The sequence below is a fragment of the Esox lucius genome, chromosome 13, assembly GCF_011004845.1.
Source record: "Esox lucius isolate fEsoLuc1 chromosome 13, fEsoLuc1.pri, whole genome shotgun sequence".
NCBI lineage: Eukaryota > Metazoa > Chordata > Actinopteri > Esociformes > Esocidae > Esox > Esox lucius.
Window position 1 is genome coordinate 21,838,447 of NC_047581.1, and position 15,492 is coordinate 21,853,938.

Here is a 15,492-nt window from a genome sequence, read left to right on the forward strand (position 1 = left end):
AAGCATTGGGATTGTTCAACAATAAAATTAATCTTGATACGATGTGCCAAATATTTGTGCACGTAGTGTATATACATTACAGCAAATATGCGCGATGTATTCGCTGGTTAATACATTCTATTGGCAGAATTTATTGCAGCACTTTCAACTCTCGCTACTGCTCTTAACGGTCTTTCACCACTACTTTCTTTCCATAATCCCATAGTTAAATGCCTTAAATAAAAGAAAAATCTAGTTTCTCTTTTAAACTAACAAGCTATGAAAAAGTTGCAAGGTAGAGTAGATTCAAAAACATTTTTATTCTTCAATTACATTTAGACCTGCGCATACCCAGAATTGTACTGAGTAGGCTCTACACCCAGACACAAGGAGTTCAATCTTAAAGGGACGAGATTCTGCCATAGCCCTTGTCAGGATTAAATTAGCCACCAGGTGGTGCTAGAGACCGCTCGATAATATGTGCTGTCAGATCAGTTCAGAGCGCACCCATTGGACTAGAGGATTCTTCTTCTGACATGACTCCTGCAAACTTTAACGTTGTGTCAGTTCTGCTGAATGAGTGATAGAAGACACATGCGGTGCATTTAGTCGATTAACGATTTTCTGAAAACGTATACGAAATTTATATCAAAAAATTTCACTACCACAAACTTTGTTTTTTTTATTTAATTTAAAACACAAAGAGGGGCTTATGGTTTGCTGTTAGCTAACGTTGGTTGGGCTGCATAAAGTTCATAATCGTAGTAACAGCGGCAGGATGTACTATGAAGAAAAAGGAAATTCACACAAGCCGCGCTATGGAAGTAAGTAAATGTTATACCTAGTCCACAATTTACAGAACTGTTAAATGTTTTGATGTAGGTTACATAAATGATTGTTTAATGTCAAGTGGTTTTGTGTAGGCTGTTTCGGAAGGGCGCACCTCAGTCTTTTGCAGTTTTGCACTGCAGGAAGCTAGGGCAATGTTCGACGATGAGCCACAGGTGTTTAGCGGGTTAGGGCTGCATATGCAACGCAGAAAATATATTGAAATTTTATTCTTTAATTAATTATGTTTATTAAGAAACAATTCGCAACAATGCTTTTTTACCTTAAATGTAAACTTCATAATGTTGTGTAGTCAAACTAGATTTTTATATTAATAGCTAATGCACTCTTCCTGTCAAATATCGTGTCTTGCTCATGCCTCAGAAAAACATTGTCCATCTTCAACAACTCAGTTTTCCTGAATAGGACAGTGATTCTCGCCCCTAGTCATTCCTTTTTGAGATGTATTCCAAAGCTAACAAACCTGAAACAACTTCTCTACACATTTTCAAGCCCTAAACTACTTCATTCAGGTGAGCAATAGTTAAGTTCTTGGGGTTCCCATGAGAGGTTTGAAAACCACTGAAATGGAACATCATAGTCCAATGTTTCCCAACCTGGGGTACAAAGACCACTTTGGGTTACATGACCTTTCCACAAGGTACTTGAGAAGACTCATGAGAGTAGCTTACTTAAACTGCACAATAGGGGGATTCTTTAAGGGCTGTAAAGACAGAGCAAAATTATGTTAGTGATACAGTAATAGAAAAGGATTGTGAACCACTGATGTAGGCTAGTCAACAATCAGGGTCCTCAGATAGACCAAACATTTTTCATTCACAAACAAATTAATGGAATGGAGGTGTAACCACATTGTAATCACAGCTCTCTAGTTATGTGCCACAATGCACTACAGCTGCCCATTGCCCACAGTAGATGACATTGCTAAATGGTAGATGGTTGTGATGGAGTGGTCAAGAAAGCATTTGTGTATTCTCTATGTAATACCATTAGAATAACTGTTTCAGGAATTGTAATTACAAGATATACTGTAATTGTGTACTTGATGGTGAGATTTCCATGGCTAAGCCAGGAACACATTTCTCTTGGGTTAAATATTAACCTTTTTTCTATTACTGCTGTTAAGAAATCCACACCTGATTTCTGCATGGGTATTCCTGGAATTAAAGTCAATATATCTTTTGGAACATTTTGGAAAATACAAAAACATGCTTATGTTTCTAACTGGAGTTATTGACAGGCATTTAGCCTATATACAGCTCCGAGAGCTAATGGCAAAGTGCAATGGTGAAAGATATTCACTGTCAATTATGCAATGAAGTCAATAGTGTGTTTTGTCAGTTGTGTTTTTCCCACTAAGACAAATCAGTAGCGTAGCTGTTTTATCAGCTATGGTGAAACGGTCTCAACAGCTCGGCCTGGCATTTGTTTTGGCTTGTTTAGCATTAACTCCAACTCCATGGGTGGAGAAAGGGAAGGTTGAAGGGAGTATGTGTGTTTGTCATTAATACAAAATGAGGAGTTCATTATTGGAGAGGTGGTCCTTACTCCTTAGATGTTGACAAATGCATTTTTCCTCTTACAAAATGAATGATTTTTAGGCTGATCTTAACCTAGGGAGCAGGTTTTATCTTCAGCTCTGCTGAAGTGTCACATTTAGGAAATTGTACAAAAAAAGGAGTTTAACTATGTTTTTAACTGGGGTTTGGTGCTCAACATAAAGCAATGACTACCTTTGTCATTATTTGTTTTGCCTCTACTTAGAAGTTGTGATTCTTTCATTAGTTGACTCATTTAAATATATTTGTTGGCAGGTTTTAAGGGTTAGATGCTTAAAAAAAGGTTTACATTCGTAAAGTTGTAGTTAGCATTGGCTAAAGCTATCTGAAGTTTGTTTGGCTGTCTAAAGAACTGAACCATGGATTAGTTTATCCTGGCCCATTAACTACATTTATGGTAAAGAAGCGTGTAACAATGTCAATGAATTAAGGGACAGAGAGAGAAACTAACACTAGCAGCACTTTGGGCAACATGGCACAGTGACACTACCACCATGATATCAATCCTATAACTCCTATCCAGTGGATATCTGATGTATGAAGGCAGCAGTGAACTGAATATAGCCCAGCATCCAGGAAGTGTGTGAGGACTGTTGCTAGGGATCCCACGCCTCTGGGGTCAGCGTTCACACACACACACACACTGAACCTCTCCAATAACACAGCTGGCCCAGCAGCCTTCAGACTGACTGGTGCTCCTGCCATAGCTCTCGCCCTGGTCCCACAATGCTCGGAGATGGACCCACTGCGCTGTGTCTGTCCTGTGTCTCACTCCATCTGCTTTCACCCAACCGCCGCATATTCAGGTTTATGACATAATAATTTCAGGGCCGAATCACTGTTCCCACGTGGTGACGAGCTCTGATCTCAGGGACGGGACCAGGCTGCAATTAGCCAGGAATAACAGGATTTTATTGGATTAAGTGTAGTTTAGGTGTGTCACATTAGTAGGTGGATAAATCTCTGCTGAAGTCACTTGTCCCTCTTAGATTCAAACTGACACTCTGACTTCCTGTTCAAGTGGCTTTCAGGCTGCCTGTTAAGTCCTCTGTTCACGTGCAGCTCTGAGAGAGACCCACTTGACCAGGTGATTTATGATAAACCTCTCACTGTCATTTCAGAGGTACCACTGACCTCTGGAATGACAGTATATTATAAAGAAAGTGTCTATACTGTAACAAGTATTCTATTAGTCGCTGATTCAATATAGTCTAGATTTTGTCTTTTTTTTAGTCTTTTTATTCAAAATAACATTTTGTGACAAACTCATCACAACTCTGGCACAAAAACTGAAGAAGGAATTACTTCTGTGCCAGGGTTGAATAAGTTTGTTTTCCTCCAGTTAAACATGCTAGATGTTCAAAGTAAAAAAAAAACACAAATGTAGCAAAATGTATTTTTTTCACTTGAGATCCATTGTGTAACTACTATGCAGGGCTGGCCCTAGTCATAGACGTCAGAAGCGTCCGCTTAGGGCCCCCAAATGCCAGGAGTCCCCGAAATGCTAGTGAACCCCGCACCACTAGGGGAGAGGGGGCCCCCAAATAAAATTTTACTTAGGGCCCCCAGAATAAACTGATATACAAAACACTAATTAATTTTAGCTACTAAGTTGAACTACAGGAAGAATCCACAATACAAGGGGCAGAAAACAGCAGCCATATAGAGACTGCCAAATAGAGAGAGAATCAATTGACCATCTACATCAGTTGCGCACTATTAGTCAGGTCGTGGAGTGGTGCCTCAAGCATAACACTGTACAGATGAAACTTCTAATTGTATTGTTAGATCTGACAAACCCCATCCAATATCAAATGTGATTATACTTTTTGTTAGGAATTAGTTTTTAAGGCAACCGCTGTACAAATGCTACAAACAGCTATTCTACTTAGTGTTGCGGGGGAATACTCATCCTGCAGGCCTCATGGTTATCCATAGGGCAAGTGGGTTTAGGGTCCTTTTTAGGATTAAGAGTGGGTGGGTTCCGGGCGAGTGGAACCTTATATGACGTCGCTAGGCCAAATAATTTTATTTCTAACAAACTGTAATTTTGGAGAGAAATAGTCAATTGAATGTTTCTCGGAAATGGCTTAATTTCATCTTCCGGCGCGGTTGGTTGACCTGTGGGCATCGGAGGGCTCAGTTCAAGTGCCTTGCTTATGAACGAGAAGAAGTTGTTAGAAGAATTTTTCAGCTACTTGAATTAGGGAAAGGTATGGGTTTATAATAAGTGACAAATGAAGTTATTTTATTTGCTAGAAATTCGATATAACATTTCCAAAGCTGTCATATCCCTCCAAAAAGGAAGCAGAAAATGATCAAGATATCATCATGGAATGATAAACAACTGGCTCAAACTGGGTCACTTGCAGACTGAGGGAACAGCAGTTCCCCTCCCTCTCCACACTGGCCCGAGTGAATCAGACTGTAACTCTGTTTTCTGTCTGCAGCCATTCAGGACGATGAAAGGCTTTCGGCGGAAGAGATGGATGAGAGGAGACGACAGAATATTGCCTACGAGTACCTCTGCCACCTGGAGGAGGCCAAACAGTAAGAGAAGAGTGGCATGTGGACTGACCTGAGACATAAAGGGGCAGTACATTAGCACGTTTTGAGTGGTTTCTTGGCCTGCGTGTGTACTCTGATCAGATGACAGCAGACTTTAATGTGGCTGATTTAAATGTTTGTTAAATGGGCTGTGTGCTTGAGCAGTTGAGTGTCTTGACTCAAAAGACATGGTCGCCTCATGACAGCTACTCACTCTTCTGTGAATTCAGAGAGCTTGACTTGAAAATGAAATGTTGATTTGTTTTCTGATATGAACGGGATCATTTGCAATAATTTAGCTAACTAAATCATTCACACTGGAGAACTCCCGTCTGCCACCACAACAGTATTCAAATGAGTGTGCACAGGATCCCTAATACAGTTGGTTGAGAAAGTTACAGTTGGTTGTGATAAAACGTTGACTTTTCCTGAGAGCTCTGTTTTGCATGCCTGGTACTGAACCACTTCCTGTCCTCAGTGAAGGCAGCACCTAACGGAACAGGAAGCGGTCCTTTAGTCTTGACAACCCGACATGAGGCAACAGTGTCTCCGGGTTTAGTTTCAATGATGGACTCAGTTGTGCCCAAACAGGCGCCAACCGTGTGCGTTTCTACAGGTTGCATGCAGCATTTAGCTCCAGCTCAGTCTATATAAAGGTGCAGCTTGGGATGTTGTCCAAGGCGTTGTCCTCTCGCAACCTGTGTGTCCTGTAGATGGGAGGGTGTAGCAGTAGCAGCAGGGCAGCCAATCTGTCCTGGGTGCTCATAACTATCTCCCAAGGGACTGCAACAAAATCAGTGATCGGGTTCTAGCTTTGTGTGATTCATCTCCAATACTGACCTACAGTGGTGTGGAAAAGCACTTCCAATCGGCAACTACTACACACTGTCCCTTTGTTTTTTATACAGTCCACCATCTTAGCTGTGCTCTTGTTCTGGGGTAGAATGTGATTTCTGGTCCTCACAATTCATCTTGAACTGACCATTTTGTCAAAATACCTGTCCGATATCAGGACGCAACTTAAGGTTTTCACCAATGCAAAGTTATTATTGGTTGATGCCTGGTAATATGGGAGGATTGATTTCCTGCCTCTTGGGCCCTGTCTGGGGCCTCCCCGGGTAGGGCCACAGTGTCGCCGGACCCCCCCGTCTCAGTTCCAAGGTCTTACGCTGCTATACTATTGTGCTGGGGGATTGGGTCAGTTCTCCTTCCCCACCAAGTTCTCCTTCTCCACTATAAATCGTTGTTGATATGAGAAATGCATTTTCTGAATTTTCCCAGTCTCCTTCCGTTTGAAACTTTAGGAGGACATGAGGTCCTGGTCCACACCTGCAGAGTACCTGGTTTGGGGGGCCCGTTGCTGTCCCTGTCCTTGTCCATCTGGTCATACTTCTGACCTAGTCTAAATTTAAATAGACTCTGGATTTAGCCCACATGCATTTATAAATTATTCCAATTGGACTCTTAATATCAAACCCCGCACAGCCAGAAGAGGACTGGTCACCCCTCTGAGCCTGGGTCCTCTCTAGGTTTCTTCCTAAAATTCGGCCTTCTTAGGGAGTTTTTCCTAGCCACTGAAATTCAACACTACTGTTGTTTGCTCCTTGGGGTTTAAGGCCGGGTGTCTCCAGTCCCTAATTACAATATTCAAAACATTGTTCAGGTTGTATCTCTCAGCCCAGTCAAGTGAAAATACTGTACCAATGTCCAGTGATGAGCAGTGTCACAGGATATTTATTTTCTTCTCTTTGACTTCTGGTTTCTGTCCTTCGTTGTGAACGCATGATTACAGTAATCTGATATGCTGTGTGCAACGAGCCATTAATCCTTTTTCCAGGATAGTTCTTACTTGTCACATTGGGAATTCCCTATGAAAAGCCACTGGCAGTAGAGAGCTGTCAGTGACCCATTCACAGAAATGTATTTCCAAACATAACTCATTTTGGGTGAATTTTGTCATTCATTTTTAATATGAAGCTTTAAAAGTTCCAGAACAAATATGTTAATACGGGTGGAAAATGTCAAACACAAGTCTCCCAAATCATGAAACAGACAATATAGGCAAACTAATCCTTATGGGATTGAGTGGTTTTCAGTTAATGTTAAATCTTTGCGCTAACTTTCTGGGGATTTGATCTGGCAACCTTTGGGTTACGGTTTGATCTGCTAACGGCTAGGCTCTCTGCTGCCCCACAACTATTACTCTAACCACCAGGCTCCTCCAGAGCTAACCATAGTTGATTTGGTGTAATAACGATTTGCATATTTTCTTCATGCTTGTTTTAGAATACTCGCATGGAAAAACTGTTGGCAAATGTATGGAAATCTAAGTGCTGAAAGCAGACTGCACTCACTCACTGTATTGCCTAGAGTAGGGTCTTACCGCCTTGTGTCTTGGAATGCTGTTTTTGGGACTTCCCCACAATTCCTCCACAAGCAAGACAGAAAATCTGCCATCCAACCTGCTATATGTCTACCGTGGCTACGTCTCCAGTCGGACGGGCGGTTGGAACACTAATCTATAAAGTTTGTCGAGGTGAGAGTTCACTGCGCACTGGTATGGCTGTTTTGCCTCCCTGGAGTTGGTTCAGTTAGACTTGCGGAACGTGGACTTTGATTGGGTAGAGAACAGACAGTTGTAAGTAAATTTCAAGTGATTTTATTAGGGTCATAAAATCTGCAGCCCCCACCTGAGGTGTTTTCGCTTGGTGTAGCGGCTGTTTTCCCATGAATGTACTCTAACGCTGGCGATGCCTTTTCTGAAAAGCCTGTCATCTGGGATAAAGATTATGGGCCAGGCTGCTAATCAGACTATTAGTGACTGAATCCGGCAGTGAGATTAGGGCCTGTGTAACGCTTTGTTCCGCCTCCATTCTGGGGTCAGGAGTCACAGGCACAGGGAAGGCATGTAGTCCTTGTCTGGTCAGCCATCAACAGAACCTTGGCAATGGCTTGATTAGAACCCCTGAACAATGATGCCCTTCCCTGATAAATTAGGTTAATGTATTCTTAAGTGTCTGCCTGGACTTAATTTGTTTACTTTGACCATACACCTGTGGCTTGCAGGTATTAGAACTAAGATGGAGACATTGGTAGTTCACAAGTCACAACCATAATTTGCCACCTTGGGCATCAGTACGGATTTGGCTTACTAACAAACACAAGTCTGTACATGTTCATTATCTTAAAATGGGCCCACTCTCTACATAGTGACAAGCACTGCAAAGCCTTTTGCAGCACATAACCTAGCTGCTTCTATGGGCCATGTACTGTTTTACAGGCTCATGAAGTGTCAGCTGAAAGACACTCTTGCTCTCTCATGCTGTCACACACGTAGTAGATGGGGACTTTGTACATGTAGTCCTGAGTAAACATTAGCTGGGTAAACAGTCACCTTCACTTGCAAGTTGTTAGTTTTTTGGGGGGAGTAAAATGTTTACCCTTCACCTCATCAGTTCCATTTTAATGCATGAATACCAGGATGTTAAACTATAAAACTACAAATAAAACAAACACATTTCATTGGGATTTACATTTCGTAGTTCATTCAGAATGTTCAGCATTTTCATATTTGCTTATCCAGCTCTAAAGTTGTAGTTCTGTTTTAACACACTGCATTGAGTTACAGACATGCTTGTGTTGTAAGGGATGGAAACACATTGATCTAAATCAGTAGATTTAAATAGCAATTCCACCATAAATACAGGTCGCTGTGACACATGCTCATAGTTAGAGATCCTCCTAGATACGTTTTGTAAGTCTTTGTGTGAAGGAAGTCAAATGTAGAAAATAGTGCAGCCTGGAAGAGTTTGGAAGTTGGTGACGCTGTATTGGCATGGATAGTTTGGTGTGTGGGTACTTGGCAATGGTACACGTGTGGGAGGCTGTGGCGCAACATCATCTGATGCATACGGTTACCTGTGCGTTTGCATTGTGTATTTAAAATATCTTTAATTTGATGTACAAAAGAGCATATTAATCTGTTTAAATTATTTGCTGCTTTCAAGGAGTAGGGGCTGGGCTCCAGGCAAAGTCAGAGAAAGGCCCTAGAAATACTCCAGCCACCCAAACTATAGGCAGTTCTTTATGCTACCACATGGCAGGCATGATGATAACATGAGGCTGGCTGGCAAAACATTTCTACTATCCCTATACTACACTGCAAAATATAATTACTTGAGCTAACTCAAATAATTTGAGTCAATCAACTCAAAGTATTGCTCAAGATTATAATAATAATAATAATAGTAATAATAATTGAGTGTCGTTACCATACTTATAACTAATCATTTTAAGTTATAATATGTAACTATTTTGTGTTTTATTAACATGGACACAGAGGGTTGAGTCTACACTATATGGCCAAAAGTATGTGGACACCCGACCATCACACCTACTGTATATGAGCTTTTTGGACATCCCATTCCAAAACCATGGGCATTAATAAGGAGCGAACCCCCCTTCACAGCTAGAACATCTCTTCTGGGAAGGCTTTCCAAAATATTTTTGAGTATCTTTGTGGGACTTTGCTCATTCAGCCAAAAGAGCATTTGTGAGGTCAGGCACTAATGTTGGACGAGAAGGCCTGGTTCACTATTGCCATCCCAATTTGCCCCAAAGGTGTTCATTGGTGTCGAGGCTCTGTGCAGGCAACTCGAGTTCCTCCACACCAACCTCGTCAAACCATGCATTTATGGCCCCCGATAAGTGCACAGGGGCACAGTCATGCCAGAAAAGGAAAGGGCCTTCCTCAAACTGTTCCCACAAAGGTAGAAGCGCCCAATTGTCTAAAACCTTTGTATTCTGTAGCATTAAAATTACCCTTCAATCAAATCAATCAATCAAATGTAGATATAAAGAACTTTTTACGTCAGCCGTTGTCACAAAGTGCTTTTACAAAACACCCAGTCTGAAACCCCAAGGAGCAAGCAACAGTGTTGAAGCACAGTGGCTAGGAAAAAAAACCTAAAGAGGAACCAGGCTCGGAGGGGTGACCAGTCCTCTTCTGGCCGTGCTGGTTGAACATTTGAAGATAAGTTGTAGTAATTTATAAATGCATTTGAGATGTGTCCAAAGTCTATAAAACCTTAATCCAGGTCAGAAGCATGACCAGATGGACAAGGATGGGGGGATGGTGAGCAAACTGGCAGTTGGAATTGTCAGGTATCATCTTGATCTGCAACACAGCCAGGAGGACAAGTCTTTAGAGCCTGGTACTCTGGAGGTGTGGGCCTAGACCTCATGTCGTCCCTAATTTAAATGCAGCAGGAAGCAGGATCCTTCATTGTTATTAAGGGGCCTAGCCCAAACCCTGAAACACAGCCCCATACCATTATCCCTACTCCACCAAACTTTACAGTAGGCACTACACATTTCAGTAGGTAGCGTTCTCCTGGCATCCGCCACACCCAGTGAAGTGTGATTAATGTCTCCAGAGAACACATTTCCACTGCTACAGAGTCCAGTAACGGCAGCTGACACTTGGCATTGCACATGTTGATGTGAGGCTTACGAAGAGCTTCTCGGCAATGGAAACCCATTTTGCTGATATCATGCTATGGGGATGCTTTTTTGTGTCACGGCCTGGAATGGTTTTGGAGATTGAAGGCAAAATAGTTTCAGCTAAATACAGAGAAATCCTGGAAGAAAACCTGCTGAAGTCTGAAAGAGACCTGGGACTCCGGAGAAGATTCTTCTCCCCCAGAACAATGACTCCAAACATACTGTACAGCCAAAGCCACACTGAAGTGACTTACAAACAAAACAGTCAATGTCCTGGTGTGACCCAGTCAAAGCCTGGACCTCAATCCGATTGGGAATACGTGCAAAATTATTCCAATTGGACTCTTAAAATCTCACCCGGCACAGCCAGAAGAGGACTGGTCACCCCTCTGAGCCTGGATCCTCTCTAGGTTTCTTCCTAAATTTCGGCCTTCTTAGGGAGTTTTTCCTAGCCACTTAAATTCAACACTACTGTTGTTTGCTCCTTGGGGTTTAATGCCGGGTGTTTCTGTAAAAGCACTTTGTGTCAATTGCAGTTGTAAAAAGGGCTTTATAAAAAAAATTGATTGATTGATTTTATTTCATTATGTAAAACGAATGTGTAAAGGGGGTGGATAATTTTGAGAGCCACAGTAAGTAGTATGTAAGCCTTTCATCTACGTCTGTTGTTAATGAAATCTGACGTGATTTGATTAAAAAATTTAACAGTTTCTGTTGTGCACTGTTCAACTTTCCAGTATATTGTGGTGCAGTTAAGATGTAGTGTCACCTTGTTAAGGTCCAAAAGCTGAAAAAGCCCCAGCGGCTCTAATTTCTCCATAAATACCGGAGCCTCCGCTTGTTGAGGTCACTTAGTGGTTTACACAAGGTCAGTGAAGGCCAATGTGTGGGATGTCTTCTGTCCCAGAGAGCACTAGGTAATATGTTGTTCAGCCTGGCCACAGGTCTGCCAGGAACAATGACAGGAAAGTGTGGCTGGGGTGTTGTAAACACTTGTGTGGGAGTTGTGCTCCACACAGCTATATTCATCCCACAAACCACACTGTTTCACTTCAGGGGTTGCAGCTTCAGGGGCTGGTGAGCTTTTTTACTGACTGAGCCAGGTTGTTGCCCGTTCTCTATTCAACTGATGTTACCCTGTTACTGTGTCATTCTCTCTCGTCTGGAATTACACTGTAATTTCTCCCCTTTCCATGTGAACTAAGATTGCCATGTTTGTCACCAGCCTTGCTGGATATGCATTTATATCAGACCACTCTTCTTTCTCCTCTGTGCCACTATCTCTTCCTCAGCCAGTACAGTGGCTTGGCCCCCTCTCCATCCTTCCAGCCAAGCAGGTAGCTAGCCATGCAACCAACTCTCACCAAGTGTTCACTGTTATCAAATGTACATAGAACAGTGGGCTGCAGTCTCCCTGCCAGCCACCGACACAAAGCCCTGAGCCTCGGGACACACGTCCTGTGTTCCTGATAGGGTTGTTATTGTGCTGTTTGTCCTGTAGCCCCCTGGGCCCGGTCTGGAGCCACAGTTTTAGTGTGTAGAACGTGGCCGTGGTCCTGTTCCAAAAGGGCAGATTAACGTCGGGTCGCGTTAGTGCAGAAGCGTTCTGATCTGACACGTCGGAACAACTCCCAACTCACTGACCGGACCGTGCACTCTGCTTCCAAAAGAGGCTGCTCCACTGTTGCTCTTTGAATCGTGTGTGTGTGTGTGTGTGTTAATCATTCCATAATTACTAATGTGGTACCATCCTCTTTCCAAAGAAGTTGGGACGCTGCATATAAAAACAGAATTAAATAATGTGCAAAACATTAAAACCTGTATTCAATAGAAAATAGTAAAAAGACAACATATCAAATGTTGAAACTGAGATATTCTGTTTCTTTCTTTTATTGAAAACTATAAGCTCACTTTGAATTTGATGCCAGCAACACATTTAAAAAAGCTGGCTCAGGGGCAGCAAAAGACTGGAAAAGTTGTGTAATGCCACAAAAATCCTGCTGGAACATCTCACAACTAAATAGGTTAATTGGCAACAGGTCAGTAACATGATTGGATATAAAAAGAGCATCCAGGAGGGGATGGGTCTGTCAGAAGTCAAGATGGAGAGGGATTCCCCACTCTGCGATAGACTGCGTAATCAAATAGTGCAACAATTTAAGAATAACGTTTCTCAACATTAAATTGCATCTACGGTATATAATATCATTAAAAGATTCAGAGAATCCGAAGAAATCCTGGTTGGCCGTGATATTCGCGCCCTCAGCTGGCACTGCATTATAAACAGACACGATTGTATGGAAATCACTGTATGGGCTCGAACTCTTATGAAAACCATTGTCTGTAAACAAACGTTGTCGCTGCAACCACAAATGTAAGTTAAAACTCTATTATGCAAAGAAGAAACCATATGTAAACAAGATCCTGAACCGCCGTCGCCTTCTCTGGGCCCAAGCTCATTTAAGATGAACTGAGTTGAAGTGGAAAAATTGTCCTGTGGTCTGACATCTAAATCTAAACTTATTTTGGGGAATCATGGATGCTGCTTCCTCCGGACTAAAGAGGAGAGGGACCATCTGGCTTGTTATCAGCACACAGTCCAAAAGCCAGCATCCATGATGGTATGGGTGTGCATTAGGGCACACGGCATGGGGGAATTCTGTGAAGGCACCATTAACGTTGAACAATATACACAGGTTTTTGGAGAAACATGCTGCCATCCAGATGCCAAGTATTTCAGGGAAGGCCTTGCTTATTTCCACAAGACCATGCCAAACCACATTCTGCACGTATTACAACAGCATGGCTCTGTAATAAGAATCTGGGTGCTAAACTGACCTGCCTTCAGTCCAGACCTGTTACCCATTGAAAATATTTGGTGCATTATGAAATGAAAAATAAGACAAAGGAGACCCTGAACTGAAATCCTATATCAAGCAAGAATGGGAAAACATTTCCCTTTCAAAACTACAGGTCTCCTCAGTTCACAAACGCTTACTGAGTGTTGTTAAGAGGTGATGCAACACAGTGGTAAACATGTCCCTGTCCTAACTTTTTTAGAAATATGCTGCTGGCATCAAATTCTAAGTGTGCATATATTTTCCCAAAAACAAAAGCATTTCTAATTTTTAACATTTGATATGTTGTTTTTGTACTATTTTTCCATTAAGTATAGGGATAAATGATTTGCATACCATTGCATTCTGGTTTTCTTAGGAAATGGGTTTGTAGAAACAGAGTATGTACAATATGCTTTAACACTAGAACCGACAGGCCTTTTTTTATCCCCAGTAACTGCCAGAGCCGAATGCCGTTTAGCGTCATTAGCATGGACATTCTCCTCCAGCATCACCATCCAGCCAGAGCATCAGTTCATCCACTAGGTCATCATCAACCTACTTAATATTTAAATCTAAAAAAGAATAAATTACAGATTTTTTTTTATTTTAAATGGTTTATTAATACAAGAATGTGTTTGTATTGAAGGTCTCATCATACAAAAAAAAGACAAAAAAGAATACATAGAAAAGGACGAGGTTCGAAATGAATAGGCTGTGAACGGCGCGTATTTCCTGGTCTGTCCCAGGGGTTGTAGTGGAGCTATCAAGTTGATTTCAATGCCAATGCATAGCTCTGTCTCCTAGATTATTGGTATATAAGATTGTTCTATAGGTGACATAAGTTATGGAAAAACCGAGAAGAGCTATTAAAAAAAGAAGAGGTCCGAAATGAATAGGCTGTGTGTGCTATTTAGTTTATCTTTCCCTACATAAATAATGTTGATTTGATGAATTAGCCTACATATAAGCTGAATATCCTATTGAAAAACAGTAACGCATGTGGTAAGTAGCCTATATCATCTGTATTATGTTTCAGTAATAGCCAAATTACGTTTCCATTCATCTGGGAGTATCGCGCATTCATCCATTGACGTCATGCATTCAGTGAGGGGTGATTTGCACCTGGGTACCATTTGGGTACCATCGCTAAGTGCCGTGGGCTGTTGTCGGATTAAGTCGGAAAACAGGGTAAAAAAACTAAATCGTTTTCTGTTCATTAGTTTAGAATTCTGACAACCGAACAATGTATAGTTGCCTTATAGTTGCGGGTAAGTGTAATGGACGAGGGTTGGTCTGATGGACGAGGGTAGCTGTGATGGATGAGGGTTGGTCTGATGGAGGGGGCTGAGTGTGTCTTTTGTAATAAGACCCTGTAATACCCTGTGTTTGGTGAACATACTCAAAATGGCAGTTTTATTTTAATTACAAACTCAAATGCCAATTGGCGGTTCTAGTGTTAAGTGAAGAATAGGTTACTTTGTTAGTTTATCAGTAACATTGTAACATTTGTTACTGATTGAAAATTACTTGCTTCATAGGTTGAATGATGTGACAGTTTATTCAGTCCTCTTGCAATAATGCCCCTCTTTCCCAGGCCAGCATGGCAGCACTGGACATTCTGATAGCAGAGCCCATCCTAACCTGTCTCCAGATCAGAGTGCAGATTTAAGAGCAGGTTCTGCCTATACATATAATCGTGTCCATTAGGGCTTTAAAGGCACATCTGTTCTTGGTACACTGATGGCCGAGGGTAGCTCTTATGCTTGCGGGTAGGTGTGATGGCCGAGGGTAGCTCTTATGCTTGCGTGTAGGTGTGATGGCCGAGGGTAGCTCTTATGCTTGCGGGTAGGTGTGATGGACGAGGGTAGCTCTTATGCTTGCGGGTAGGTGTGATGGACGAGTTTAGGTGTGATGGACGAGGGTAGGTCTTATAGTTGCGGGTAGGTGTAATGGACGAGGGTTGGTCTGATGGACGAAGGTAGGTGTGATGGATGAGTTTAGGTGTGATGGCCGAGGGTAGCTCTTATGCTTGCGGGTAGGTTTGATGGACGAGTTTAGGTGTGATGGACGAGGGTAGGTCTTATAGTTGCGGGTAGGTGTAATGGACAAGGGTTGGTCTGATGGACGAAGGTAGGTGTGATGGATGAGTTTAGGTGTGATGGCCGAGGGTAGCTCTTATGCTTGCGGGTAGGTTTGATGGACGAGTTTAGGTTTGA

General features: G+C 42.1%; 1 protein-coding gene across 3 annotated transcripts in view; it reads left to right on the plus strand.

The window, feature by feature from the left end:
* The first annotated feature begins 509 nt into the window (after window positions 1–509).
* iqgap2 (IQ motif containing GTPase activating protein 2) overlaps window positions 510–15,492 on the plus strand; it is a 57,498-nt gene continuing 42,515 nt past the window's right edge. For 2 of the 3 annotated variants that reach the window (XM_020052720.3, XM_013136819.3), the window contains exons 1-2: window positions 510–803; window positions 4,838–4,937. In XM_020052720.3, coding sequence (XP_019908279.2) covers window positions 758–803; window positions 4,838–4,937 — 146 coding nt within the window. In that variant the 5' untranslated portion in view covers window positions 510–757. The remainder of the gene's footprint in view (window positions 804–4,837; window positions 4,938–15,492) is intronic. The other variant, XM_020052721.3, reaches the window with a different exon arrangement.